The sequence below is a fragment of the Spermophilus citellus genome (genome assembly GCF_964194105.1).
Source record: "Spermophilus citellus genome assembly, chromosome: 3".
NCBI classification, from domain to species: domain Eukaryota; kingdom Metazoa; phylum Chordata; class Mammalia; order Rodentia; family Sciuridae; genus Spermophilus; species Spermophilus citellus.
In genome coordinates this window covers 14,941,381-14,965,641 of record NC_138184.1, presented here as the reverse complement: position 1 = coordinate 14,965,641, position 24,261 = coordinate 14,941,381, and the positions used below count along the sequence as shown (strand labels likewise).

The 24,261-nt window shown below is 54.5% G+C and overlaps 2 protein-coding genes across 2 annotated transcripts; both read right to left on the bottom strand.

The window, feature by feature from the left end:
- Positions 1-7,964: 7,964 nt before the first annotated feature.
- LOC308645187 (olfactory receptor 1f45-like) lies at positions 7,965-9,019 on the bottom strand (the record flags this gene model as incomplete). The annotated part of the gene is made up of 1 exon (XM_081287266.1): positions 7,965-9,019. Exon 1 carries the CDS (start codon positions 8,904-8,906, stop codon positions 7,965-7,967), a length of 942 nt encoding a protein of 313 aa, XP_081143392.1. The 5' UTR covers positions 8,907-9,019.
- A 12,575-nt stretch (positions 9,020-21,594) lies between these two features.
- LOC308643306 (olfactory receptor 2Z1-like) lies at positions 21,595-22,644 on the bottom strand (the record flags this gene model as incomplete). Its single annotated transcript, XM_081283206.1, has 3 exons — positions 21,595-21,989; positions 22,057-22,465; positions 22,639-22,644. 3 exons carry the CDS (start codon positions 22,642-22,644, stop codon positions 21,595-21,597), a joined length of 810 nt encoding a protein of 269 aa, XP_081139332.1.
- Between the last annotated feature and the right edge of the window lie 1,617 nt (positions 22,645-24,261).

Here is a 24,261-nt window from a genome sequence, read left to right as displayed (position 1 = left end):
CTCTCCATCTCCCCTCCCTCTCCTCCTCCGTCTCTGTCTCTCTGTCTTCATCCCTCTTGCCCACGGTGTTCTACTGCACCCAGCTCACCAGGGGAGACCGCCAGCCAATCAGTTGATCAATCAGTTCTTGGAAACTCTTGGAGCCTGGGCAGGCTCCTTAGATCCCATGCCCTCTCTCCCCTGCTCAGAACCTGCTGTGGCTCCCCAGTGCCCATGGAACAGCAAATGGCCTTAGCTCCTGTACTTTCCACTTAAGTGCCTCTCACGTGCTGAACAATAACAGAGTAAGCTCAGAATGCAGGCCTGTGGCTGAGTCCTGTTCAAGGTCCCCTGAGGTCCCCAGAGGGTGGGAAAGTGCTTGTTAAATCAAGTGAGCAATTCCTCCTGCACGCGCGCGCACGCACACACACACACACACACACACACACCTCTGCCTATGAAACTCCTGTTCATCCATCAAGACCCCACGTAGACGACTCCTCCAGGAAGCTTTCCTGATACCCGAGCAGAGCCCTGGACTCCCGGCCTGGCATCAGGACTCTTTGTGGGGTGGATGCAGGTTGGGAGAATTTCCTGCCCTGAGCCTCAGAAGGAGCAGGATAAAGGGAGCGACTGGGAAGGGGCCGGCACTGCTGGGGAACATGGGAGTCATGGCAAGATATGGAATTCGCAGCTCTCCTCTGCTCATGCCTGGCAATGTCACTGTCCCTTAAGCCAGCTTCTTCCTCTTTGTCACGGTGAGGACTACACCCTTATTGGCATGGAGGTGCAGGAGGTGGGCAGTTAGCAAACAGAAGTTTCTGGAACCTCTTTCATGTCCTAAGCATGTTGGTTTCATCCCATGTTTGGGAGCTGAGGAGGCTCAGCCCAGAGCCCTCCCCAGCTCCGCCCTCGGGCTCCTCCCGGATCTCTCCCGGTCCCCTCGGTGCAGACTCGGTTTCCCTTTGTGGTAAAGCAGTCTTGACCTCATGTCCAAGGATGTCAACATGGCGAAAGACACAGGCAGATAAGGGCCTATCAAGAAGCCACACGCTGGGCGCACAGCCTCCCACTTGAGTCTGCAACCCCAGCAGCTGGAGACATCTTATTCTCGGACTGGAGATAGGAGGCCAGGCTCTCCCTCAAGGCCACGCAGCAGTGAGGTGGCTCCAGCTGAGGCTCCTTTGTCTCTAGAACCAACTCGAGAAATTGGTTGGGGGGTTGGGGACATGAGGCCCAAAGTGGCCCCCTATGGTCCCCCAGATTGTCGGTGACCCCCAGACGCTAGCCCAGAGCTGGTGCTATGTCCTGAGCCCCCCATTTCTTCCTGCCCACCCACCATTCATGTGCTGACTACCCCAGGCCGAGTCACCAGCGGTCATCTGGCTGCCTCCCTGCTGTCCCTGGAGACCCCTGGACCGGCCTGGTTGCAGGTGGTGTGGCTAATTCCAGGCCTGACTCCACCTGCTCTGGAAAGGGATCCCTCCCGCAGGACACGGCTGCCCGCTGCAGGGCCTTGTAGGGCAGACCCCTGTCCTTGGAACGCTGTCTTGCCCAGGGAGTTCCCAGAGGTGGAACCTGATGCCGGGAGGGCAGGAGGGGGCTAGGAATGGCCTCAGGGCCAAGCTGTGTCCTCCCCACCCCAATCGGGTCCTCTCCAGTCCCTGCCCTGCAGCCTCAGGGCTACACTTGCACCCTGTCTGTGTATCTGCCCCAGGAACACCTCAGGAGCCCTGGCCAAGAGTGGAGGGGTCATTTGGAGTTCCTGGACCCTGGGGACCCTGGCCCAGCTGTCCAGGCTGTGTGGCCTGGGACATGAGGTGGTTGAAAGTTGCCATTTATAGTTCAAGAGGAGTGAGCTCCCCCTCCCCCTCCTAAGCCTCCCACTGGGGCTTCTGAGGACAGGGAGGGGAGGCACATCCCTGTCACCATCCCAGACACGAGGTCACTTATGGAGCATCTACTTCCAGCCACTGCAGTTCCGCTCTGCAGGTTTTAGGGGCACGGTGGCGGGCACGGTGGCGGACACGCCTCACCCTGGCCGGGTAGAGGGACAATTACTGCAGACAATGGGGCCATTACCTTCAACAGGGCCGACAGCTGTCCCCGGAAGAATCTGAGAGCAAGTAGTTTATTTGGGAGTTGACCCAAGGAGACGGGAGGAGGGTGTGGGGATGCCAGACAGGGAGGCGTGACATCCCGGGGCGGTTACCGAGCCAGGGACCACCGCGGGCAGCCGGGCGCAGTCCCGCCGCCGACCTCCCGGGGGCAGCAGAGAGCAGCCTAAATTGACGGCCACGAAGCGGCGCCGCAGGGGAGCTCCCCGCCCGCGGGTGCCGGGGAAGGGGCGCCTGGTCGGGCGGACCCCGGGAGCCCGGGAGACGCGGACAGAGAGCGGGGGCTGAAAATGCTCAAGGATGGGTAAGGCGGGCACCTGATTCGCCTCCATGGACGTCAGGCAAGGCTTCCTGCCCGGAGGAGGCGGCCTCCGAGGTGGGGTTTGGGGGTGGGCGTGGAGCGTGACCAGAGGTGACAGGTGGGAGGGACGCACTGGGCAGGTGAACGTGTCCCCCTGAGTGCAGAGGTGGGGATGGCGCCTGAATAACCGAGGACACTGGGATACCCCTCCCCACCCTGGAATCAAGCTTGCAGAGAGACCTGAGGGGACAGAGTGGGTTCACTGAGGACCAACAGGGGACAGCGGGGATGTCTTCAGTCACGAGGCTTAATCACTGAATAATAAAATAACAAGGATCAGAGCAAAAATTGCCCCCATGGGGGTGACCCAGACGTGCCCGCAGCGGCCCTGCGCCCAGCAAGTTGCCTGAGGTGTGGGGGGCGTGGGGGGCTCCGGGCTTCACCCGGAACCCGGCCATGTCCTCGGGGCCACCCCCAGCAAAACCGCTCCCTCGGGGTCCCACAGTTGGCGTGTGGCCAAGCCAGGATTTGACCCTGAGGGGGTCTGATTCCTGGGGACTCTGGAACAGCACCACCCCCACGGTCTTGCTGACCGATCTGGGAAGGGGTGACCGGCTGCTGGAGGGGAGCACAGGCCTGAGCCCCACTCCCCAGTCTCTGGGACACACTCAGAGGGAACTGTGTGGGTTAAAGGGCCTGCCCACAAATGCCGCAAAACAGGCACCACCACAAGTTTGGCAGCATCGTCATGATAATTAGTGATAATGACAGTTGACAGACATGGCTGAGGGTGCCCGGGCGCTGTTCCGAGAGCCTTCTGTTCAGAAGCCCACTTTGCTTTCACAGAATCCCCTGAGATGGGAGCTGTGGCGGGTCCCATTTACAGAAGGGGAAACCGAGTCAGAGAGCGGAAAGGTCACTTGCTCGAGCAGAGGCAGGGTTGGCATTGGACCTGGGGACAGGTCCAGAGTCCACTGCTGACCTACTAAACTGTACCCTCGACAGCTTCTCCTGTTCCACTCCCCGTCCAAGTTGTGCCACAGAAGACAGCCACTGGGTGTCACTGATGCTAATGGGGGACAATTATCCATGGGTCTCTAATATCTGCACATCTCACAAGCAGGGTGTGGACGGCTTTGGCTCCAGCTGTCCTTTCAAGGATGTTTGTAGAGCAAACAGCACTGAAGGATAGACAGAGGTTCTTCCTGTGGAGCAGAGAGGTTTGTTTGCTCTCCGTAGAATCAAGGTGAGTCTCCCTCTCATAGGGGTAGGGCAGGTTGGTTTGGGTCCACTATAAAAATTGGGATTTCTAAGCTTGAAGCTTTTGGCTGTGGAACAAACCCGTTTGAGTCTTTGGAAGCACCAGTTTAAACACAAAACTCTCACTGCTTTCTGTGCCTCAGTTATAAAGTCCCTTTTTCTCTGACCCTGGTGTCCCCTGCTTTCTGCCAGCATGAAATTGTAGGGTTTAAACTGTCAGCTTACAAGTAGGGTAAAATCTCAAACTGTGGGGGTCCACTTCCACTACTATAACAAAACACCCAAGGCTGGGTAACTTTATGAGGAAAGAAGGTTTATTTAGCTCACAGTGCTGGAAGTAAAAGGCATTAGCTCAGCTCTAGTGAGGACTTACGGAGGATGATGTTACAAAGGCAGGGAGGGGCACACGCCAAGAATAAGAGGTCACACAGCCCCAGATGGAAAGCAGCCAGTGATTCAGGGCTCAGGCTCATTCTTAAGACAAACTTCTCTTGGGAGAACTGACTCTAGGTTCCAGAAGAAACACCCTAGGCCCCAGCAACCTGAAGTCCTCCCACTAAGGCCCAGCACCACGCTGGGGACTGGGGACGTGAGCCCCAGGGAGACAAACCACACCCCAATCACAGCATAGACCTTTCACAGTTCTGGGATGCCAGCTGCCACCAAGTTGTCACTACTGGGACAGTGGATTTGGTCTGTTTTGGTCCCATCTTTGCTGCTAAGCTACAGGTACGGAGTGGGGCAGCAAAGAGTTAGCAGTGCCTAGGTTGAAATATCAGCCTTAGCCGGGTGTGGTGGCACTTGCTTGTAATCCCAGCGGCTCGGGAGGCTGAGACAGGAGGATTGTGAGTTCCAAGCCAGCCTCAGTAAAAGCGAGGCCCTAAGCAACTCAGTGAGACCCTGTCTCTAAGTAAAATACAAAATAGGGCTGGGGTGTGGCTCAGTGGTTGAGTGCCCCTGAGTTCAATCCCTGGTACCCCCCTTAAAAATGATTAAAATGGTTAACTGTATAAAGTATAAATAAAATGTGTATATTTATGTATTTTATAATGTAAAAAAGTAGCAAAAATACAACTAAAAGCATTTGTTGAACATTCACTCTATGCTAGGCACCGAGTGTTTTAGAAGCACTGTCTCGGGGTTTACAAATGTTGGCTGTTCCCACATCACCTCCGACTTTTGTCCATGTCTTACTTTGGGTTTCCCCAAAACAAAGGAAGTGGTCCCAGAAAGAATGGTGAGGGCCTAGGGAAAGGGGGCGGGAGGGGAGACACATTCATGAAGGGAAACCGGCACTTGGCCTCCTGTGGAATCTTCTGAGCAACTGATGCAGGATTCCTCAAAGTCATCCCACTGAAGTGTTTAGGGGACTGGAAGGAATTGTCCACCAATTTTTTAAAATTAATTAATTTATTTTTAGTTTTCGGTGGACACATCTTTATTTTATTTGTATGTGGTGCTGAGGATTGAACCTAGCGTCCCGCGCATGCCAGGCGAGCACGCTACTGCTTGAGCCACATCCCCAGCCCTGCCCACAAATTCTTGGCCTTCAGTGGTTGACAGTTGTGCCTTAACCTATTTTCTGTTCCTGTAAGGATCTTACTGGATAATTAATAAAGGAAAGAGGCTTCCTTTGCCTTGTGGTCCCAAGGAGGGGAAGTCCAACAGGGTGCAGTCAGTTTTCCATCACTATAACAAAGTACCAGAGATAGCGAATTTTATAAAGAGAAAAGGTTATTTGGGCTAACAGTTTGGAGGTTCCAGTAATGATCCATTGATCCCATTGTTTGGGGCCTGTGGCAAGGCAGCACATCATGGTGGCAGCATGTGGCCGAGCAAAATCCCTCACCTCATCAGCCAGGAAGCCAAAAGGAGGAAGGAGAAGGGGCTGGGTCCCTCGGTTCCTCTTGAGGGACTGGCACTGCTTCGCTCATGGTGGAGCGTGGAAGGGCGCTGGCACGTGGTGTGCAGAAGAGACAACGCGAAGAGACAACGCGACAGGTGGCTCGCTTCCTAACAGCCCGATCCTGCAGTCCCTGATCCAGCCTGGCGCTCGAGGTCCCCAGCGGCCTGTGCTGAGGCTGTATCTGTCTGTCTGCCAAAGCTACCATCACTTACTCAATGTTTTTTTTTTCCCTTTAAATATATCATTTTTTAAAAAATGTAAAATAGGGCTGGGGTTGTAGCTCGGTGGCAGAGTGCCTGCCTGGCACTCCTAGCCTTGGGTTCCATCCCAGCCCTGCAAAAATAGACATGAACGTGTGACTCTGTAGCTACGTTATATTCTCCTTCAGTCTCCCTTGAGGTGAGACAGTGTTGGTGACTAAGTTTTCACCTGTGGAGGGTGAATGTGGGGGAGACTTAGCTCCTCCTGCTCCTATTTCCCCCTAAAGTTGACACCCTTGTCCTTGGGTGATACGGTCTAAGAAATCCCTGCTCCCGTGGATTCTGGAAGCCACCGATAGTACTGGGCCTTCTGTATCCTATGTTTTCCCTACACATACCTAATTATTATTTTTTTTAAAAAGAGAGAGTGAGAGAGGAGAGAGAGTGAGAGAGAGAGAGAGAATTTTTAATATTTATTTTTTAGTTCTCGGCGGACACAACATCTTTGTTGGTATGTGGTGCTGAGGATCGAACCCGGGCCGCACGCATGCCAGGCGAGCACGCTACCGCTTGAGCCACATCCCCAGCCCCACATACCTAATTATGATAAAGTTTAATTTATACATTAAGCATGAGAATAACAATAACTAATGATAAAATAGAATAATTATAACAATATCCTGTAGAAAAAGTTATATGAATGTGGCCTCTCTCAAAATATCCTGTTATGCTGTACTCACCCTTCTTGGGATGATGTGACAATGTGTACATGGTGATGTGAAATAAGGCAAATGACACAGGCATTATGACATGTGTTTGGGGAGGTGGGGCCTAATGAGAGGCAATTAGATCACAAAGGTGGAGCGAATAAGTGAATGCCGTTATTGCAGGAGTGGCTTTATCATTGTGAGAGTGGATTTATTACAAAGAGGAGTTCAGTTCCCTTTTATTCTCTCTCCCTTTTACCCTTTCTCCTCCACAGGATGAGGCATTGAGGGGGCCCTTGTCCTGGACTTCCCAGCCTCCAGAATGACAAGGATATACATTTTGTTATAGCAGCCCTGGCAAACTGATACGGCAAGAAGGCCATTCATTCTAACTGGTACAGAGGTTGGTACCAGAAGTGGGGTGTTTGCCTTATGAAAATGGTTGCATTAGCTTAGTGGCCAGGAGGCAAAGACAACAGCATTGCAGACTGTTGAGCTGGGGACCCTTGCCACACCAAAGAACATTTGGTAAGACCATCACCTGCGAATAGCTGTAGGGCTGGACATGTGTCCTCCTAGTCTGTGCTTCTAGAATGATTAGAAAGAAAAAGGGACGTCACTTTATATTGGCTGCTTTTTTCTGCTTTTGGAAAACCATGACAAGAAATAGAGAGTCTTAGCAAGAACTGGCCACCTCTCAGAGTCGTAAAATCACAGGATTGGATGAGCCAAAGGGTTTCTGCCTCCCAGGCAGTAACAGCGGGGCTCTTGCCATCTTCCCAAGGCTATTGATTCCGAGAACCTCAAGTAGCATCTGTCTCCTGAGAGTGACAAAGGAGTGGTAGTTCAAGGAATTAAACAGACTCAGGACTCAGCTGGCAAAGAGCAAAGAGCACCCGCTGTGTTCCCGGCAGTGGGTGGACCAGAAGCAGCGGGACCAGAGTTCTGCTCAGGTTTTTCAAGGATCTATGTTGCTATAGAAACAGAATCCAGAGCAGGACTTGAATCCTGGCCTCTCTGGTTTCCGGGTTCATTTAAAACCCCCTAGGGCTGGGGATGTGGCTCAAGCGGTAGCGCGCTCGCCTGGCATGCGTGCGGCCCCGGTTCGATCCTCAGCACCACATACCAACAAAGATGTTGTGCCCGCCGAGAACTAAAATAAATAAATAAATTCTCTCTCTCTCTCTCTCTCTCTCTCTCTCTCTCTCTCTCTCCCCCTCTCCTCTCTCTTTAAAAAAAAATAAATAAAAATAAATAAAACCCTGTGCGTTCTCCAGGCTGGAGTGTAGACTCCAGGGTCAGGGATTTGTTCATTTCTCCTGCATCCTCATCCCATGACAGAGCATCTAGAGCAGAATAGATGCTCTGTAAGCAGGTGTTGGAAGAATAAAAAATAATAATAATAGTAGAAAGCAATGGGAAGGCAACATTTAAGATTGGGAGGTTTAGGACAGGGGGCATCATATGTGGCTCCTGGACCTCCCAACCCTCCAGTCACTTAATAAAACCCGGCTTCCTGCTGATGAGGGCCCCCAAGGCTCTCTTCATGTCGCTGTTGCGCAGGCTGTAGATGAAGGGGTTCAGCATGGGGGTGACCACGGTGTACATCACTGCAGCGGCCGTGTCCTTCTGGGCCGTGTGGGAGGACATGGGGCTGAAGTAAACCCCAATGAGTGTCCCGTAGAACAGGGACACCACGGACAGATGCGAGCCACAGGTGGAGAAAGCCTTGCGTTTTCCGCCCGCCGACGGGATCCTCAGCACTGCCGCTGCGATGCGCGTGTAGGAGACCAGGATGCCCGCGAAGGGCACGATGATGGGCAGGGCGCCCACCGTGTCCACCAGCACCTTGTTGAGGAAGGTGTCGGAGCAGGCCAGCTTCAGCAGGGGGCTGAGGTCGCAGAAGAAATGGGGGACCTGGTTGTGGGTGCAGAAAGAGAGGCGGGTCAGGAGGACAGTGTGGGTCAGGGCGTTCCCGAAGGCGGCTGTCCAAGACATGGCCACCAGGAGGCCGCAGAGCCGGGGCGTGACGGTCGTGGCGTAATGCAGAGGGTGACAGATGGCCGCGTAGCGGTCATAGGCCATGACGGTCAGCAGGAAGCTGTCGATGCCGGCGAACCAGATGAAGAAGAACATCTGGGTCAGGCAGCCGGAGTAGGGGATCCCCCTGCGTCCTGACGCGTGGTTGGCCAGCATCTGGGGGACGGTGGTGGAGGTGAAGCAGACGTCCACGGAGGCCAGGTTGGCCAGGAAGAAGTACATGGGCGTGTGCAGCCGGGGGTCGGCGACGATGGCCAGGATGATGAGCAGGTTCCCCAGCCCCGTGACCAGGTACATGGACAGGAAGGCGATGAACAGGAGCCGCCGCTGCCTGGGGTCCTCCGAGAGGCCCAGGAGCAGGAACTCGGAGACCCGGGTGAGGTTGGCTCCTTCCATGATGCCCCTGGACGATCAGCAAGGGAGGGGAGCTGTCCGTGGTGCCGACCCGGGTCAGCCCCTTCCCCTCCCCCGGTGTCCCCCCCGCCCCAGGTCCCGTCCCTCTGGTGGGTGCAGATCCCTCCGCCACCCCCGCAGCAGATCCCCCTCCCCCGCCCGCCTGCTCCATCCTCGGCAGAAAACACCGGGGTGGACACTGTTCATCCCAGCGCCCGCTCACGGGATGTCGCCTACAGCTTGGGGGACAACTCCATGCAACTGACCATTTCTTACGGCCACCACCTCCCCCTCGGTGCTCAAGGCTCCATCTGGCCGCAGGGGCAGGCTGAGCCTGTGTCCACCCTAAAGTGGAAGTCCTGGGACCAGACACCCCCAGGAGTGTCGCTCCGCTGGTGAGGGACAGAGCTCAGGGTTGAATCCCGTTTCCTCATTTCTGAGGGTTCGCGGTAGAACCTGGGTCGCCGGCGGGATCACCCCCCTCTTGCCCCAGGGGAGCCTCCTGGGCCCCACCCACCGTGTCAGCCCGATTGCGGCTGCTGGAGGAGACACTTGAAGCTGTAATGAGGGGGAGGGGGTTATTAGCTCAAGGTGCCAGCACTGCTCGGCTCTGGGGGGGACCTCATGGGAGATGGCATCACATGGTGGGAGCACTGTGAGGGAGTCCCCAGTGGAGGGTGGCCGGCCAGGGCCCGGTGAGAACTCCCCTCCTCCCCTCCAAGGTCAGCACCCTAAGGTGACCTGAACGCCCCCCAGGAGGCCCCACCTCTAAAGGCTCCGCCCCTCCGACGTCTCCACACTGGGGGCCTGGCTGCCCCCCATGAACCTTTAGGGGACACTCAACCATATCCAAACCACAGCCCCCTTCCTCCCATTCTTCCCCTGGGTACTCACTGGGCCTTCTGGAAGTGTCCATGAAATGAACTACTCACCCTCCAACCCTGACTCCGAACCTGCCTTGGGAAGTGCTCCAGCTAGGGCACAGAGAGGTGAAACTCCCTGTCTTGGCGCTGGCAGCTACCCCTCCCTCTGCTGCCCGGGACCTCAACCCTCCTCAAACACATGGCCCATCAAGGGCCACCAGATAGCCTATTGCTGATCCAGGATTGATAGCGGGCCAGCGAGGACGGTCATCCTGTGGCTAAATCCAGAAGTCTTCATCACTGGCTGATAAATACCATCGTAGGACCTCAGAGGACAGGGAGAATCTCACAGTAAAAATCAAGAGGTAGACCCCTCATTCCAGGCTGCAGCTGTTGAGTGGTGCAGTGGTCTTGGCCAAGTGGGCACCTGGAAAGAGCCACCTTGGCCCGGGTCGGTGGCTGTGTTTGTGAAATCCTCTGCACACCAGGGAAGGGACCCCTTTATCATTATCCTTAAATTTCAAGGTCGGTTTTGGTGTTGAAAAGTTAAGATTTACTTTGGTTTTTGTTGTTTTGTTTTGCAATTTTTTTGTATAAGTCAAAAGTATGTGACTTTGGGCTGGGGATGTGGCTCAAGCGGTAGCGCGCTCGCCTGGCATGCGTGCGGCCCAGGTTCGATCCTCAGCACCACATACCAACAAAGATGTTGTGTCCGCCGAGAACTAAAAAATAAATATTAAAAATTCTCTCTCTCTCTCCCTCTCTCTCTCTCTCTCTCTCTCTCTCTCTCTCTCCTCTCTCACTCTCTCTTTAAAAAAAAAAAAAAGTATGTGACTTTTTTTTTTTTTTTGGTACTGGGGATTTAACCCAGGGGCATTTTACCACTGAGCTACATACATCCCCAGTCCTTATTTTTATTAGTTGTTGATGGACCTTTTTTTTATGTATTTACATGTGGTGCTGAGGATCAAACCCAGGGCCTCACACATGCTAGGCGAGCGCTCTACCGCTGAGCCCCAACCCAAGCTCCTGCTGGGATTAATCTTTAAAAATCTTTTAAGGGGCTGGGGTTGTGGTTCAGCGGTAGAGTGCTCACCTAGCATGTGTGAGGCCCTGGGTTTGATCCTCAGCACCACATAAAAATAAATAAAGGTATTGTGACCATCTACAGCTAAATTTTTAAAAAAATCTTTAAAAAATTTTTAAAAAACAGACAGGCATGATGGTGCATGCTAGTTATCCCAGCAGCTCAGGAAGCTGAGACAGGAGGATCGCAAGTTCAAAGCCAGCCTCAGCAACTTAGCAAGGCGCTAAGCAACTTAACAAGACCCTGTCTAAATAAATAAATAAATAAAAGACCCCTGTAATTGACACTTAATGATCGTTCATATTTCAGGGTCCAATGCGATCGATCAGTACATGAATACGATGCTTGATGGTTGGCTGTAAGAGCCGGTGACTCGAGCCTGGACTCCATCCCAGGGAACGTCAGCTCCATCCCTCTGGGTGGTTCACACCCCCAAATCTTGGAGTCACCGCCAACTGCCTTTCTCTGCACCCACCCCAGAGCCTTTGACAGAACCTGTCGGCTGCGCCCTCCACCCCCCACCCAGCACCTGAGCAGTCTCACACTCTCCCTCCCACTGCGTCACCACTGGGATCTGGGATTGTCATCTAACTGGTTTGTCCTCTTGCACTCCTGCCCCATGGTCTTGTGTCCACATGACCGTCAGGGAAATCCTTCTGGATCTGTTTCCTCAGCTGGTGGTCTAGAGCCACCATTGGAGAAAACCCACAGCCGCTCAGTTGCCTGAAGACCCTGTTGGCTGTGCCCGACCCGTCACCTCTGGGTGCCTCCTCTCCGTCCTGCTGGTTTGGGTGCCTTGGTGCTCCTTGGACCCGGGCACGCTCCTGCCTCAGGGCTTTGTGCCCCCCTTCTCTCTGCTTAGAATGATTCTCCCCCCGCTGAGCTCTTCTTTCTCTCCCTGGCCTCTACGATAAAATCCCCATCGAGCAGGTGGAAGAACTTTCACAGAAGTAAGTTAGATCTGGTCCTCCACAAATTCTGTCCCCATGCAGTTAGAACCTGCACCTTCCGCCCCCGGCTGACCTCCCCCATTTCAAGTCAGGCCCCTGCCCCCAGCCACAGGGGTCTCTTGGTCCAAGAATGGTCCTGCCTCAGGACCTTGACACCTGCTAGGGACAGCTCTTCCCTGAGGACTTCTCTCCAGTCTTTAAGGTCAACTCCAAGTGCCTCCTTTGCCTGTAGCTCAGCCATGGCTGCCCGGCCTTCCCTTGTCTTATGAGTTGTGGGTCTGGACTGGAGAGGGGTCTCCCTGGACCAGTCACCTGCTGCCATCTCCCTCCCCCCTTGGACAGGAAGTCTACACATCCTTGTTACTGTGTCCACTACTTAAGGAACATCTTCAGGGAACAGGAATTCTGAGACCATGGCCAAGACCCGGCTCCCCACCCCATCCCAGCAGCAGCAGCAGGAGATATGACCGAGCAGGTCACAGGAGAGGTGGCCCGTGCCTCTTACGGCCAAGCAGCAAATAAAACAGGCTCAACCTCGCCAGTAGCCGGGAACCAGAAGTCACACCCTGTCCACCTCGTCAAGAGCAAAGCCCCTGACATTGTCTAGCCTTGGCCTGGTCACAGGCAGAGGGACGCTCAGTCACGACAGGGAGCCCCACCAGGTGGTGGGACTACAGTGGAGAGGGACTGAGGAACATGAGGAAGTCGAAGCCGTGGTGCTCTGGGACCCAGCGCTTCCAGCAACAGCAGTCCTCCCGGGGGTAGAGGGTGTCAAGTGTGGCCCCCACTCAGGGCGCCTAGAGCCCCAGAAATGGGAACAGTTGCACCAAGCTGCACGAATGTCATAACATAACGCAGGGCAGGAAAAAATGTCCTAGAGGGACACACACAGAACGGTGTCACTTACAGGAAGCCTGAAAACCTACAGCACAACTCTCCATGGAGGCAGGTGGTGGAGGCCATGGAGGCTCAGCCCCTTCTAAGCTGCACCTGCCGCTTCTCCTGTTGCTTAAGTCCCCTCCACGGGGCTCATATGCCCACTCCAGTGTGAAAGCTACGCAAATACAACACTGTGTTGACCAGGAGACGAGGACGAGAGGAGGTCGGCACGTGTCCAGCACAGAGGCGATTTCTTTTTCTTTCTTTTTTTGTGGAGGGTACCAGGATGGAACCCAGGGGCGCTTAATCACTGAACCACGTCCCCAGCCCTTTTTTATATATTTTTTTTTATCTAGAGACAGGGCCTCGCTGAGTTGCTTAGTGTCTCGCTAAGTTGCCGAGGCTGGCTTTGAACTCACGATCCTCCTGCCTCAGCCTCCTGAGCTGCTGGGATTCCAGGTGTGCCCCACCGCGCCTGGCCAGGTGTAATTTTTTAAAATACTTTTGATCCATGGGTGACCGAATCCATGGACGTGGGACCCAGTGATGTGGAGGGCCGCTGTGGCATTCATGGGCACATTCTACAGTGTCAAGAAATAATGGAGACTAGATGATCCAGGATGTTGATTATGTCTGAAAGACACAGATGGAGATGGTAGATACAGAAAGATAAGTAGGTGATAGATCAGTGGATTAATAGGAAGACAGGTTATAGAAGATAGATAAAAAGACAGATGGTTAATCAGTGGATAGGCAGAAAGGTAGATAGAGACAGCAGAGATGGCCGACGAGGGGTGCAAAACTATCATCCCAGAAGCTGGGGAGGCCGAGGCAGGAGGATTGTGAGTTCAAAGCCAGCCTCAGCAACAGCGAGGCCCTAAGCAGCTCAGTGAGCCCCTGTCTCTAAATAAAATACAGAAAGGGCTGGGGATGGGGCTCAGTGGTCGAGTGCCCCTGAGTTCAATCCCCAGTAACGAACCCTCCCCAAAAAGGTACCAGAGAAGATAGATCTGCATAGGAGACAGAGGCTGGGCAGACAGGCGGCGAACAAGAGAGACGGTGGTGAGGGATAGATGGATGGACGGCAGCTAGAGGGATGGACGCTGGGTAGGGAGAGAGAAAGGGAGGGCGAGAACCACAGCGGAGGTTCATGGGGGGTGACAGTGGGTGGGGGCCTTCTTTCTACCCGAGACATTCCCCTTCCTAACGTGGTGATGACCGGAAGCCGGGCCCACCTGGGTTTTATGGTGTTCCTTTTAGCTGTGGGGGACAGACGCCTTCACTTTACCTGACGTGGCTCTGGGGATGGAGCCCAGGGCCTCCCGCGTTAGGCGGGCGCTCCCTCTGAGCCCAGCCCCGGCCCCCGGCTTGGACCTTCCGCTGTCCCTTTTCAATGCCCGAGGACACGCGGGTGCGCACACCGTGGTCCCCAACTTCAAGGGCGGTGGGTGGCGGTGGGTGACTTACTCTCCAGTCCACCCTCCCCAATGGCCGCCACCCAGGTAAAAGACCTGCCTCTCTTTTGCTTAAAATCTTGCACTGGCTCCGCGTGTCCCTGCTGTAGAGGGCTAAGGTTCATGATGCTCTTCTTGGACCCCAGGCACCGGGGCCAGGAATTCAACAAGCTCCACCGTACCAAACCCTCCCAGGTAGGGACTCTCACCTCCTCATATAGAATGAGGAAGTTCAAAGAGAATAATTAACCACTCAGGATTTTATAGTCTCATTCCAAAGCTCTTAAAATTGCCACGCAGAACTCAGAGGGGGAGCCTCTTAGCAGGACTTCCCGAGTCGTTCTACTCTCCCTACACAGACAAGTGAGCCCAGAGAGGCAAAGCCACTTCCCCAAGGTCACACAGTAGGCTTGGCTGCAGACTCCACTGCACGCTGCTTGCTGAGGCCCCTCTCCTTCCACTGCCTGGCCCTCTCTGTCCCCACTCACCTGTGGGAGGTGTCGCTCTGGCTTTGGAGATGTGTGGCAGGAGGGGAGCCAGCCCTGCCTGGAAGATGTCCTGAGCTGGGTGTGACATAGGAGGCAGACCTCGGCCCCAGCTGGGGAGCGCAGGACCTGGCAGAGCACATGGCCCCCTCCATCTCACCCCTGGGCTCAGTCCCTGGTGTCTCATTAGGACACCTGCTAATTGTCTGCTCTGTTCGCTGTCCCTGCTGGGCCGGCCTCTTAGGGAAGGAGGGCCTCCCTGGCCCATTCCGGACTTTTCCCTCCACACCTGCTGAGCAGGGCGGCGGGGTGCTGGGCCTCTTTGGGGGACCTCCCTGCAGAGCACAGGTTCTGAGTGTTCCCTCAGCGCCCCGGCACCTGGCCAAGCCCTGGGGCACATCTCTGGCTGTCCATAGCCGGAAGCAACAACTTCTTAACATTTATCTATTTGTTATTGATTTAAAATTTTTTTAAAATTATTTTATTAACTTATTTTTATTGGTGCTGAGAATGGAACCAGGGCCTCACACATGCCAGGCCAGCGCTCTGCCCCTGGGCCCCATCCCCAGCCCTGTTTTGTATTTAGAGACAGGGTCTCACTGAGTTGCTTAGCGCCTCACTGATGCTGAGGCTGGCTTTGAACTCGAGATTCTCCTGCCTCAACCTCCTGAGCTGCTGGGATCACAGGCATGCACCACCGCACCCAGCCTCTATAACTATTTCTTTTTCTTTCTTTTTTTTTTTAAAGAATTTTTAATATTTATTTTAATATTTATATATTTTATTTAATATTTATATATCTTTGTTGGTATGTGGTGCTGAGGATCGAACCCAGGCCGCACGCATGCCAGGCGAGCGCGCTACCGCTTGAGCCACATCCCCAGCCCCATATAACTATTTCTTATCCTTCATTCTATTCTAGAAAAAGCTTTCTCAAGCCTCAGGGCCTTTGCACATGTGGTCCGACCACTTAGAACACCCCTATCCCTCCTGACAGATGAGCCCAAGCCCGCCGCGGTGCATTCCTGCCACTGTTCTGCACCTGCAGGACCCCTGCTCTGGCCCATTCTGACATTCTGACTGTCACCCCCAGCCTGGGGTTTCTCAAGGGCAGGGCCTGAGGCTGAGCTTCCTCTGTGTCCCCCAAAGCCCCCCAGCAGGGCCCTGGAAGGCTCTTTTGGCAATGGGCTCTTGCCCACTCAGGTGGACGGTGCTGTGGCTTGGATGCGGTCTGTCTCCTCCGGACTCAGGTTGGAACGCGATGCCCTCAACAGGCGCTAAGAGGTGGCCCGGGGACTCTGAGAAGCCATTAGGGCTCTGCCTTCACGGATGCATCAACCCCTCTGTGACTGATGGGGTAGGGTCCTCTTGAAGGGGGGCTGCTGTAAAGGGCAGTCTGCGAGGTCTCTGGCTCTCCCTGTCCCCCCATGTGTGACGCCCTGAGCCACCAGATTTGGCCCTTTGACCGAGGACCAGCGCCATGAGCCCAGGGAAGCCTCTTTCCTTTGTAATTGACCCAGCGCGGGGCGGGGTGTTGTGTCATCAGCAACAGAAAACGGACTGAGATCGAGAAGTCCCCAGGAGGGCCACGCTGTTGTTCCCGTGTGGGTCCTGGGTTCACTCACGTGGACACCCACGTGCTCTGAGCCCCAGGAGTTCCTTACCCTGAATGCGGTTCCCAGTGAGAAAGAGAAATCGGGAGCCCCTCACCCACACGACTAGGCTGTGGTCACAATGTGACCAAGGCTGCCAGAGATCGGGAAGTGGGTCCCCTTAGGGTCAGGGAAGGCTCCTCCTGGAGGAGGTGACGTTGACCTGAGAAACGGTTGGTGAACAGAGGGGAGTTGGCCAAAGTGTGGGGGGAGGGTGATGGGCCTCCCTGAGGGAGGGCTGGAGGCCCAGCCTGGGCTCCCAGCCTGGTGGGGGTGGGCCCTGCTCCGCCTCCCAGCAAACACACTATCAGGACCTCGAGTGAAATGTATTTCTAACTTTGTTAAAAATAGAAGGTAGAAGCCAGGCGTGGTGTACATTCCTGTAATCCCAGCAACTGGGGAGGCCGAGGCAGGAGGATCTCAAGTTTGAGGCCAACCTGGGCAACTTAGCCAGCCCCTGTCTTGGGGGAAAAAAAACTGGGGTGGGGGACTGGAGATGGAGTTCAGTGGTAAAGTGCCCTTTGGGTTCAATCCCCCAGATCAGTCAATCAAAGTAGAAAGGATCGTTGTATTTTTGATTTCGAAATTATTTAGGTGTCATGAAAACTCGTTTACTTATTGCGCCTTTTACAGGACTTGCTGCAGAGACCAGCTGTCACTTTTCAGTGTCACAGCCTTGGGGCGATTTCTGTTAATTTAGTCAAGCTAATGAATAGTTGGTACCTTCCTCAGGCCGAGTAGACATTCCATTCCATTTATTGATCATGATCTTGGAGCTATGCTTTGATGCTTTGAAAACGTGTGGTTTAAAACTTTTCCCTGTGTGTCCTGAACGTTTTCTGGGACTTCTGAGAGCCCCCAGGAGCCACCCTGGGGCTCGGAGTGTGCTGTAGGCAGAGGGCGATTTTGCAGCCTGGAGAAATGAGCGTGCGGCTCACGGAGCACTGGCGCCCCCTAGCGCCTTTCCTGGGAAACGCACCCTGTGAGGGTTGAGGACCAACTTCGGTTTGGGGCTGCAGAAGTCCACCTATGTCGGCCGCCCAGCTCCAACTAGAAGGCGGTGTCCTTTACCCGTGACAACCTTCCCTTCCCACCTGCCTCCCCCTTGCCATTCCCTCTTCAATCTTTTATTTCTTTTCTTTTCCTATTTTGGGGGGGCTGCTGGGGATGGAACCCAGGGTCTTGCGCATGCTATGCAAGTTCTCTACCACAGAGCTACATTCCCCGGTCGCATTTAATTTATTTCTAGACCATCCTAAGGTTTGATGGATATACACTAAAAGCACATATTTAGCATGCACGTTTGATAGGTTTTGACATACTCTCAGAAAACACCTTGATGATGTCACTATCACTTTAATTTTTTTAAGTCATGAAATATTTCAAACTGGGAGAAGAGTTTCAAGGTACAAATAACTCCTCTCAGGCTCTTCAGTTGCCACCGCCCCCCATTTATTTTCTTGCTCCATCTCTATATACAATATATTTCTTTTTCCTGAGCCATTGGAGGGGAGGATGCAGGGTGATAGCTGGATGAGTCAGCTCAGGAGGCCTGTCTCAGTCCCCTTGTGCTGCTATAACAAAACACCAGAGACTGGGCAATTTATAAAGAAGAGAAATTTGTTTCTCACAGTTCTGGAGGCTGGGGAGTCCCAGTTCAGGGTGCCATCAGGTCAATGCCATCTGGCAGTGTCCTTACATGGCAAAAGAAAATTTTCTTTGAAACAGGTCTCCATGTTGCCCCAGGCTGGTCTCAAACTTGTGGACTCCAGTGATCCTCCTGCCTCCACCTCCTGCGCTGCTGGGAGGAGGAACACGAGTCATCACATAGCAGAGGAGCAGAAGAGTGTGCACCCATCATCACCAGCCCCTTTCATAACCGTCCTAATTCACTCATAAAGACAGCCCCCATGACTCAGTCACCTCCCCGCGGCCCACCTCTGAAGCCTCCCCAGAGCAAAGGTCAAGTCTCAACATGCACCACCCCATGGCGCTGCCATGACAAAACACCACGGACCAGGTGGCTTCAGCCACAGAAATGTATTGTCTTGGAATCTGGAGCCTCGGAGTCCAAAACCAAGGTGTGGGCAGGGCAGGCGTCTGGCAAGGGCTCCCTCTCGGGCTTGTGGGCGGCTGGCTGCCTTCTTGCTGGGTCCTCCCTTGGCCTTTCCCCAGTTTCTGTCTGTCCCTCTCTTCTGAGCACACCAGTCCTACTGGTTTGGGCTCCTCCTTCAAGACCCAATTTAAGTATCTCCATAAAGGTACTGTCTCTCAAGACAGTCACATCGGATCTTAAGGCCTCAATTTGTAAATTTTGCAGAAACACAAATGAGGCCATAGCAATGTCCCTTTGCCCCAAATACTCATTGCCTGGGTATTGAAGATGGGCATTTCTTATTTATTGATTTATTTATAGACACTGGGGATTGAACCCAGGGGCACTACCATTGAGCTACAACCCCATTTCTCCTTTTTTTCTGAGACAAGTTCTCACTAAGTTGCCCAGGCTGGCCTCAAACTCGAAATCCTCCTGCCTCAGCCTCCTGAATCCAAGGGCATTCTCTTATATAACTGCAGTAAATTTATCAAAGTCAAGAAGTTCAGCAGGACACTGTGTTATTGTCTAATATGGAGTACGGATCAAACATCTGTGAGTATTGAAAATGTCCATAATTCACAGCAGGCTTCCCTGCCTCTGGTCTAAGACCCACACCAGGATCAGGTCTATCTAATTGCCACGTCTCTTGTTCACCTGAACCAGTTCCTATGCTTTCCTTGGTCATCACATGGAATATTTTTAAATTAAATTAAATTTTTAAATTTGAAACTGATGGCACAATCCCTGGGAACATTTTTACAATGGACCCTACTGGCTTCCCCATCCAGGCTGAACCAGTGTTCAGGGTTGAACACCGACAGGGCTGAAGAATCCAGGCCAGCTGTGGAATGGGACGTCTCTCACTGTGGCTGACCATCAGACACTTCCTCATCCCAGATCGAATTGCCTCGTATTTCAGGAACCACAGAAGAGGCATCCTGTCCTCCTGGGCACTCATGTCAGGAGGCACACGACGATATCTCTCCCCGCCTCCCTGGACCTGGAGTCTCCTGCTCAGACATCTCTGGGGAGACCAAGGAATTTGGGGGGCAGGATGCATGAGGAAGAGCCGGTGAACATTGTTTGGGAAAGTGCTTTTGGGGGTAGAGGGCACTGGGACTAGAGAGAACTGCTTCTTTCTGGGGCCCGAGCAGGGACATTCTCATTCCGTTCTCACATCTCACTGTTTCTCTGAGTTAATGTCGTCTCAGCTGCCAGCTGATTTCCACTTCATCGCTGTCTCGGTGGGGGCCTGGGGGGGCAGGGTGACAGGCGGGAGGAAGCCTGTTGGGTGCAGCGCTGCTCACGAGAGCCACCGAGGGGTCTGTGGGTGGACGAATGGGTGAAGAACAGATGGCACGCGCACAGCGGAACACTAGTCAGCCAGAAAAATATGGAGGGCCTGTCCTTTGCAACAGCAGGATAGACCTGGAGGAACGTAGGTTAATAACCAAGCACATCAAGACAAGCACATGTCCCCGCTCAGGGTGAGGGCTGAGACAGTTGACCTCTAACTCTGGTAGAAGAGAGGGGACGAGGGAGTGAGGACAGATGACAGAGGTGCCCAAATACGGCTGGGCAGGAGGAGTGAGATCTAGGTCTCCACAGCAGAGGTGGGAGACTCAGTTTACAGCAAGGTGTCTATGTTTTAGGAAGAACTAGAGGGGAGGAGCTTGTGGGCTCTTGACACCAAGAAATGACCACCGCTTAGGAGATGGGAATGTCCCTCACCCTCGTCTGCTCCTAACACGTCGTATATGTGTCCACACATGGGTGCGATTCTTATGTGTCCGTTACAAAGAAAGAAGGGACGAAGGTAGAAGCAGGGACAGATGACTGTGATCGTGTCTGGTGGCATCTCCAGCAGGAGATAGGAGTGACTGTGTGGAGGTGGCTGAGGCTGTGACGGCCATGGTGGCAGTGACAGAGAAAAGCGGGGTCTTGCGGCAGTGTGAGGGCAGACAAGCGTGGGCAGAAGAGTCCAGGTCCTGCTCTTGGCACTCCTGACCAGCAGGGACTCAGGTGTCCCTATGGACTTGGCATGGGGGCCTGGGGACAGACTTCGGTGGTTTCTTGCTGAAGGAGCAAGAACAGCCATTATGTCGCCCCACGCTGTCTCTAAGCTCTGGGAAATTTTATCTCCTTCCTGCAAAGTCTCTCTACCCTGAGCAGTCCGACGCCTCGAGCTGGCCACTCTGCCAGGCCCAGGTGTGACAGTGGCCGCATCTTTGCTTGGCTGGGAAGGAATCAACCTCTGTGAAATATAAATCATTTAGACTTCTTTGCATCCATTCTCTTCGACAAATTTAAATCAAATGAGGATTTTTAGCTCGTGTGCTTTTCCATTAGAGCACAGGCTGCCCAGAAATCCTTATTTAAATAAGAAAGTGGAAACAATAGAGGACAATGGTGAATTATAGAGTTTTCTTCAAAAGAACAAATTATGGGAGGAGAGGTCACAGGAGAAACATAAGTGCTGGTTACTGTGCCATCCAGAGGCCTCCACCTTTGCCCAGGATGGAAGCCTAGAGCCCTCACTGCAGAAAGGCACACGAATGAGCCAGGCACAGTGGTGCCCGCCTGTAATACCATGGCTCGGGAGGCTGAGGCAGGAGGATCTCGAATTCAAGGCCAGCCTCAGCAAGAGCAAGGTGCTAAGCAACTCAGTGACACCCTGTCCCTAAATAAAATACAAAACAGGGCTGGGGATGTGGCTCAGGGGTCGAGTTCCCCAGAGTTCAATCCCTGGTATAAGAATGGGGTGTGTGGTGGACACTGACAGGTGGCTCCCTTAGTCCATTTTCTGTCCCTAATAGTACAGTACCACAGACTCATAAGTTAGAAGAGATTTATTTTGGCCCACAATCCGAGGCTCAAGGTCAAGGGGCCACATCTGGCGATGATGGCCTTCTTTCTGGCAGAGTTCCAAGGTGGCACAGGGCAGGCAGCACATGTGTGTGTGTGTCCTGTGTCTCTCCCTTTTCCTCCAGAGCCACCAGGATCCCATCAGGGGCTAATGACCTTATCTATCCTAACCAGTCCCGAGGGCCCCCCTGGAACACCATGGCTGGGGTGGGTGACCATTTTTGCTTCCTATGAACCCCCCCCACCCATACAACTGAAGTCTGAGAGGGGAAGGGGGCACGTCTTGACCCCGGGGCCTGCAAACAGAGGACAGGCCTCAGCTACAGGGAGGGTCCCTAGGAGAGCAGGGACCACGAGGTCATCTCCGTGACCTGGAGCCGCCCCTGCCCATGACCTTCACCAAGGCCAGGCGAACCTCCCTGTTCCTCAGGCTGTAGATGAGGGGGTTGAGGGTGGGGGTGACGAGGCTGCAGAAGAGGGACACCACGCTGTCCCGGCGGGGGCCGTACGTGAACACGGCTGCCCCGTGGAAGAGCCCCACCACGAGGACGTGCGAGGAGCCCGTGGCCAGGGCCGGCGGCGGGCCGCGGCGGAGCGCATGCGCAGGACGCCCCCAGCGCTGGCCGTAGAAGGCGCCGAGCGGCGCGAGGGGCAGCAGCAGGACCGGCGCCCGGGACCCGGACAGCGCCCGTTGGTGGCCTCGTGGCCCACGGCGCGCGAGGCGCAGCAGGGCAGGCGCAGGGCCACGCAGGTCTGGAGGGAGGACACCGGCACGCCCGAGAGCCAGGACGTCCCCGCCAGGAGCAGGCAGACCTGTCGCCTCCTGAGCACACAGCCACGTAGCGGTCATAGGACCTGAGGGACAGCAGCACGCCCTCAGAGACGCCCAGGAGCCTCAGGAAGAACATCTGAGCGGCGCACCCCGCGGAGGAGATGGAGCTGTCTCCCCGCAGGAAGCCAGCCACCATCGTGGGGACGGTGACCAGCGGAAATCCAATGTCCAGCAGAGCCAGCTGGCTGAGCAGGAAGTACCTGGGCACGTGGAGCCTGGAGTCCGCGTGGATCAGCCAGAGCCGGGTGGTGTTGCCCAGGAGGCCCAGGACGAACAGGGTGACCACGAGGGACAGGAGGACCAGGTGTGGCCCCGTGTGGCTGAAGAGTCCCACCAGAATGAAATCCGAGGTCACGGACTGATGGGATGCCCCCAGCCTCCAGGAGGCTTCATCCACCTGCAGAAAGAGCAGGGAGTTTGACAAAGGGTCTGGGGGGGGGGGAGGTAGGGGGCGGTTTTGTCTTTCAGGTCAACTGCGGTTGTTGGGTAGCTGCCTCCTGGAGGCTCATGGGAGAGGTATTGAGCAGAAGGAGAAGGGCTGCGCGGGGCTGGGGGCTGATCAAGGGGTACCGGCATTCCGTTGTGAGTAGGTCTGGAGTTTTAGTGCACAGCACGGGTGATGGTGGAGGGGTTGATCAAATTTACTGTGAAAATCATTACACAGTGTGTATGTGAGTCACAGCATGAAGCTGCACACCTAGAAGATCTGCAAGCCCTTCCTTCCTTCCTTCCTTCCTTCCTTCCTTCCTTCCAGACCCAGGGGTGCTTTACCACTGAGCCACGTTCCCAGCCCTTTTTATATTTTATTTAGAGACAGGGTCTTGCTAAGTTGCTTACGGCCTCACTAAGTTGCCCAGGCTGGCCTCAAACTTGCCATCCTCTTGCCTCACCCTCCTGGGTCTCTGGGATTACAGGTGTGTGCCCCTGCACCCAGCAAGCTTTTTCTTTTGCTCGCTAAATATATTTTTAAAAAAAAAAATAAAATCTAAAACGGCATGTGAGCTTCGTGATTGAAGCAATATCTGATTCATTCACTCTTTGAATGATGCAGGGACTGGAAATGTGAAGGCCCTCTAGCGCTGCCCTCAAGGACTCAGAGTTTGGTGGAGGTGCCGGTGGGTGAGCAAGTCACCTCAGGACAGTGAGCAGAGAGGCCAAGCGCAAGAGCGCTCTGCTTTGCCTGGTGGGGAGGGGCTCAGGAAAGCTCCGCGGGAGGGGAGATGAGGAAGAGGAGCAGAATCGGGCTGGGTTTCTCCTGCTGCACGCACAACGCAGGTCACTGTGGACACACACTGCGTGAACGGGGCAGCTGCGGACACCACTTGGGCATCGGCTCATCCACTTCTGCCCTGCTGCTCTCTATCTAGAGGCAGTGTCCTCTCTGACAAGCAGAGGGCTCCGTCCCCAAGACTGTCCCCTCCGCTTCCACGGCCAATCCCAAGCCCCAGTTTCCTCTGTGCTTCTGAGGGACATCAGGGTTCCCTGGATTTGCCAGAGCAGATCACAGAACCACGGGAACACCACGTTACCAGTTTCTTATAAGGGACATTTCAACGAACTCAAGTAAGCAGCCAGAGGAAGAGGGGGGTGCAGACGGTGAGGTCCCCAAAACAAGCGCTTCTCTCTGCATGGAGTGGGGGCGCCCTCGCCTGGCTCCGGTGTTCAGCCTTCTGGAAGCTCTGGGAACCCTGTGTTTGGGGTGTTTTAAGGAAACGTCATTGACAGGTGCCACTGAAGCACAGGCAGTCGTGCAGACATGATGGGGACGAAAAGGACAGATGGAAAGCCAACCCAGCAGGGGGGACCCCCGGGGCCAGCCGTCCAGATTCTCCTCGCCCCTCCAGGGCCGCCTCTTCCTCCCGGGTGTGGGGCAGGGCCCTTCTGAATCTCAGGACGTTCAATCCAAGGAAACCAGAGAATTCTTTAGGACCAGCTCCCAGACAGACAGGGAGGGGGACCGGAGCCCTCTGACCTGCCTCGGAGAAGAGAAATCTAGTGTCATGGCAGCCGTGGGAGGGAGCTGTAGGTCAGGAGCCATGGACGGAAGAAAGCCCAAATACACGTGGATAGTATAACGTCCAGGGAGAACCTGAGTGTGCGATCGGTTCTGGGAAGGTGTGTGCGGATTGTCACAGAGTTAGGGGACTACACCCAGAGCTCAGAGCGGGATCCCAGCACCACCTCAGCCACGTC